The following is a 6,023-nucleotide window of genomic DNA, read 5'->3' as shown; positions in this document are numbered from 1 at the left end:
AAGCGGCCTCTTGTAAATCTCCCTTAAGATATGCCATTTGCTCTTTCCACTTTCCTTTAGAGGCCTTCGAATTAACTCGTTCTGGATGACACGATAGTTTTTTTTTTTTTTTGGTTCTTGTAAAACTGGATGAAATATAAGTAGAAATTTGTCTTGTACTATATTCTGATAATATTACATCCTCAACTTTTCTGTACATCCTTAAGCCTGACTCTTCATGAAAGTGTTGGTTTTTTTTAACTTATCTACGAACGTAAAGCGAATAAATAGATACATTTACTCTCCAATTAGGCAGGTATTATGATGTAAATTTAATAAAAGTAATACCATCAGAGATCCTTTATCTGTTGTTGGGCGACTGTTTGAGCAGATAAAGCTTGCATTGGGCGAATCGTGGGGTTGTTTAACGATCCGTATCCCGGGGCCCGGCGGTCTGTAACGTGTCGATTTAATACCGTCCTGGACCTGGCCAGCTTTAATTTAATAGCAGGGCCTTTTACCAGCCTTGTTTGTCCGCTTTGTTCCTGTATTAGAGCTAGTGGGGAAGTGGAGGGAACCTGGCTCCAATATTTCTCTAAAGCGCACACCCTCCCCGGTGCTAACGCCATTATGTATTAATCGCTATTTGGGATTAATATCCCGCAGCCCATTGTCAGCGGTCGTGTTTCAGCCAACTGCGGCAGCTATCTGTCTCGAAGTGCTTTAAGCTATTCATACGGCATTTTACAGAACTAAGCTATATATTAGCAGAAAACATTTATGATTAATTTACCATTATACACGCCTACGATTTCTGCGTATCTGACCTGAAAGTTCAGAATTCTAGAACCGAACTTGAGTCAGAGCTGCTTGCAACTGAGCTCTCAAACCTAAACTGAGGCTGGTTGTCATTGTCAGTATTTCATCACCATTCGGATCAAAAGTATCCAAATATTATCTATTGAGATGAAGCCTTAATGTCCTTAACATTTTTCTTTACCAGAGGTGAAATGTTGGACTATCGGTATTGTAATCAGTTCAAATTTTCGGTATCCATTTAACAGATCTGTTAAGATCTTAACGTTTCAGAGCAGCTATGCCATGTTTATTGAATTCTATGTCAAAACGGATATTACGATTTAGATAAATCAAATCACCCAATCCTCTGTGTCCTATCCTACAAACGGAGGCTTTACTCCCTCTTCTGAGACCTTTCCCTACAATTCTTAGGATCCCATCTCTCTGCTTTAGGTAACTATTCCTGTAGTCCTTTTGCTTCATTTCTTATCCGGCTACTCATAGTGCTCGAGATTCATCCCTCGAATGAGTCGATATTTCGTCTCGATTTTCCCTCACTCTCTCCTTTCTATGACTATCGACTCTCCATGAAGATGCTTTGTCGAGGCCATCTTTTAAGTTAGTGTAGTAAGCTACACATAGACCAGATATTGCTCTAATAACATAAACGATAGTATCAATTAGAGATGTTTACTCTCCCTTTTTCCATAGAATGGTTCTGTGGTTATTCAATTTAGATTTTCTTTTGTGTTTCTTAAGGAAAAACCTATCCTACGTTAAAAATTAAAATATAAATTTTTTCACCCCGAAAAGTAGAAGTGTAAAGTAATCGAGTGGGAAGACAGAAAGCTGTGGCTTATTAATTAAACATTGGAAAACATGTGAGGAACGAGTTTCAAGTAGTTTCAGAATAATCAGCTTCTTATGGTGTGTACTCGTCCGAAACCCTCGATTTGCTAAACGGAACTCAAATGTGAGTAAGTACTTAAACAGTAATAAACGCCTACAATATACTAAAATAAGGTTATAATGAGGGAGAACATTTTCTTATTTGAGCCGTGAGCATAATTAACGACTGTAAGAGCGGGTCCAAAATAATGCCTCTTGGATCATTGAACAATGAAGAGATTGTATATCAGACGGAACCTGGTTATGTTTGGTTTCTAGTGATGGACGAGCCAGGACTTGGCGAAAGATTATTGGAACATAAGATCCTCTAGGACCTTAGAATTCGGTGGATTCTCGGTCACAGTTTCGGGAGACTCCAAATTGGGTTAGTGAGTTGAATATTTGTGTGAAGCAACTAGGGAAATGAGGGGAAAATACTGCATTAGATTTGCCATAAAATCACAGTTACTCTTCATTGTATTTGAACGTAATTTATCATGTCTTTAAAATCTGTATCGTAATTTATTTTTTTTTTTTTTTTGCAGGGATATACAGCATTGCACATAGCTATGCAGTTTGGTCATGAGGATGTTTACAGCCTTTTAACAGAAGTGTATGGTGAGTTTCATTAACTCGTACGCTATTTTCTAAATACTCGTATTGTTTTTTTATTTATTTTCTCAACTTAGTTAGATGTGATCGGTCGTTTTTTTTTGTTTTTTTTTTATTTAATGTTAAAGGTTCTCTCACTAGAGTAATTAAGTAGCAAATTCTTCCTAAAAAATGCATATTATATTTCATTTTTGGCCAACGTCCAAAGCTGCTATAGTGCGCTTGAAAAACATCACTTTTTGATTCTCTCTGGAAAATACATAAAAATATCTTCTTACTGTCCGATTGTGCCAATGTATCAACGTTCTTTGTTACGTGATAGTAACTAAAATCTGGTCAGTTCTAATTTTTATCAACAATAAATAAGCGTTTGTAACTTAGCAGTTTTCGATTTTTTTTTTCTATTTTCGCTCCCGGGCCTAGCTAGAGAGCAAATCTGAAATACGGATTCGGCACTCCAAAAAACATGCAAAATGGTTGAGCTAAACACTTCGATAATTTGTTTTCCTGACAACATCATTTTCGAACATTGACTCCTTGAAAGAAAGTATCGTGTTCGGCATTAGGAAACGAACGAATTTTTAAAACAGGATCTTCTCATTACCAACGAACATACTACTGAACGTTCAAGAGTTAGATTGAAGCATTTTGTCTTGGCCTTTTGTTAAAGTGTTGATATGGCTTAGTGGAGGAAGTATGGAGAGGCAACAGTTGTTGGTGAATTCGGAATCGAATCTCAGAGTTCCATATGATCGTATTTTTGAGAAATATTTAAATTAAAATAAAAAAAAGAAAAGATCTGCACAATTATCCATGATTTCGACACAGATTCTGTTAATTTATTTAAGGTTGTATTACCAGTCAGCTGTTGCTGAATTTATTCGATTTATACCCGAGTACACAAATACCAGGCCCCCATTGGGGACGGGTGGAAGACAAGGACATTTAGGTAGGGAGTAATTGAATGTGTAGTGCAAATGGACAGTGGATATTGACTGGGTCATGTGAGCCATGTTCTTATTTTTCCTCCGATGCGGAGGTTCTGTTTAATTGGAACAGCCCTGATTAGCAAGCTACAACTCCTCTTGTACAACTCCTCATTAAACTTGTACCGTGTTCTTCACGTTTGGATTCTTGTTCCCTATCCTCCAATATCTAAACTCTTCCGTCATGCTTGCTAATCCCTTGTTCGCTGTTCCTCCCTGTTAATCAACCTTCCAGGATTGTTTTAGAATAGGATTCTTTCGCCTCTCCGAAGAAATTTAAATTCTGTGTTGGAAAGATTGTACACTTTATTACAGAATCATATTTAAATCATATTAGGTACATAAAATAAGGAATATACTTTTTTGTTCAAGTGAATTCTATTCCAATTCCTATGTTTGCTGGTGTACACCTCCATTCATCTCACCAGCCCTGATGAAGACATACATTGTGAGTGGAAACTTTTTTTCTTGATGGAAGGCCAGACTACCTCATTTTAATTATCTTATTCCGTTTGATTTCGATTAATAGGTATCGCAAATAAATCAAACTTTAGAATGAAATTTAAACTATACATCAGATAGAAATAATACCTATACATTTCTCGTTATATAGGTGAGAAGAATAAAATATTTTTGAATGGAATATGGTCCGGGTGCGGTCAAAAAAACTCAAATAGCAAATGGTTATACTATTTTTATTGATCCAAAGTTTCGCCCCACGTTGCAGGGCTTCGTCAAGGCTGTTTTGACGGAAGTCAAAGTCAGAGATAAAAACTGGAATATTAATAAAATATTTTGTTGTAATTGAGAAATCCGGACAAAATAATTGGGAAATATAAGATTTTGCTGGGACGTTCCTGTATGGTATCCTTAAAACCTGTGGATTAAGTGACATGACAATCATATTTTTTGTAACTGACAACATTAAATGAATGAATACGGAAATATATAATTTTCTTTTTAACAACTAATTACATATCTTCAAAGGTCCCCTTGTAGAAATAAAAATGTATACTCGATATACCTCTTAACATTTTTTTTTATAGTTTATAAAATTAATAAATACTTTGTGTTGATAATCTACACATCTAAAAGGGAATGGTTCGAATCTTTGTTCACAATAAACTTTTGAAACACTAGACCGATTTACATGCTGTTGTTTTTTTTGTTTTTCCAAAATGTTCCCTTTCACAATGGCAAGGTTTAAAGCTTCCGAAATCCCCGATTTCTTATGTAAAAAATAAATTATGAACTAAATTAAACATTCTTGGTGTGTAGCACTGAAAATATTTAAGAGAAAAAGACAAAAAATCACATTAATAAAACCAATGTTAACGATGATTTAAAAAAGTTAGATTCCGTTTTTATTTCCAATGCATTTTCTGAATATGTTACCATTGCAACGGCATTCTCTTCTTATCATCTAATCTATATATCGATGGTTTACTTCGCTGTGGCGCTAAGAACATTCCCACTAACTTAACGGAAAATACAATGAAAGGTTCTCTATTTTAAGTGTCATATTCTAGTTGTTCGTACAAACATTTTGACTAATGAAAAAGTATATCTCAGGAAGTATTATACGTACCGATGTCTGCTAGCACTCAAAATAATGGTTATTTAACTTACTATAAAGTAGGTTATAACATGTATCTTCGTAGAGGAGTAGTTTTCATGCTACTTGCATATTTATATAAATTTTGCTCATAAAATTTTGTCCGAACAACTATAAATCAATTTATTTTGTCAAATATCATAAAAACTACTACTACGAAGATAAACGTCATAAACTGCTTTATGGTGCATTAAACTAGCTTTAATTTGAGTGCTAATAGACATCTGTACTTCGAATCGTTTTTGAGATTTAGATTTCTCAAAATAAATTCACTAACTACTGATTTTTCAGTGCATTTTTTATGAAATATTGCTTTTTAAAAAGCTACGTCTAGGGAACTATTGAACGTATATAGCTCTATTAGGGCTCATATTTTAGAAAATTTACCCTACTTTAAATGATATTCTCTTAGGTTTTCTGGTGTTGCTGGTTGTTTTAAGGATATAGAGCTCCGAGTGAAAAATTAATACTTTTTAATGTTTTGAAACTGCCACCATTTTTCATTCCCCCTCACTATACTTGGCAAACTCATCAATTTCGATTGTGGGGTGAAATAACTGCCTTTTTCCTCCTTGTGGGCTCTTGTACTATCCGATTCTAATTGGGGTGTGTGCCCTTGGTGCAGCATATAGTGCTCTACACCACTACCAAATTACGTGTTGGAGTTATTTCAATCTTTTTTTTAATAAAGAAATCTAAGGTGAAAATGTGTACTAAGAAATTTTTATTCGGAATTTTTCGAAATTTCTATTATTATTTTTTTCGTTGTTTTCTTTCATATAATATAGTTTGACTAGTGATTTAATTCCCTACAAAAAGAAAAAAAATTGAATTCGTATAATTACGAATTACAGCCTATTGCATTTAAACGAAATTTTTGTATGTTTTTGTATAACAAAGCAAACTTATTTTATTATGAGTTTGACTTACAGACATTTTTGGATTGGAAATTAAATTCACTACAAATAAAAAAACAAAATGAAAGGAATATGGTCCGGGTGCGGTAAAAAAAAAAACTCAAATAGTAGAAATATACTATTTTAATGAGCCAACGTTTCGCCCCACGTTGCAGGGCTTCTTCAGGGCTAAAAAAAGATACAAACACAGAGTTACAAAAGGAAAACAAAAACATAAGTGTAAAATAA

The 6,023-nt window shown here is 34.4% G+C and overlaps 1 protein-coding gene across 1 annotated transcript in view; it reads left to right on the top strand.

The window, feature by feature from the left end:
* Positions 1 to 2,215: 2,215 nt before the first annotated feature.
* Positions 2,216 to 6,023, top strand: part of LOC106691125 (uncharacterized) — a 17,365-nt gene continuing 13,557 nt past the window's right edge. Inside the window, exon 1 of the mRNA XM_014436790.2 lies at positions 2,216 to 2,283. Within this exon, the coding sequence (XP_014292276.1) occupies positions 2,235 to 2,283 (49 nt within the window). The 5' untranslated portion in view covers positions 2,216 to 2,234. The remainder of the gene's footprint in view (positions 2,284 to 6,023) is intronic.

The sequence above is a fragment of the Halyomorpha halys genome, unplaced genomic scaffold (assembly GCF_000696795.3).
Source record: "Halyomorpha halys isolate HHAL.00 unplaced genomic scaffold, Hhal_1.1 Scaffold2091.1, whole genome shotgun sequence".
In the NCBI taxonomy this organism is placed as follows: Eukaryota; Metazoa; Arthropoda; class Insecta; order Hemiptera; family Pentatomidae; genus Halyomorpha; species Halyomorpha halys.
This window is presented reverse-complemented; position numbering and strand designations above follow the sequence as displayed.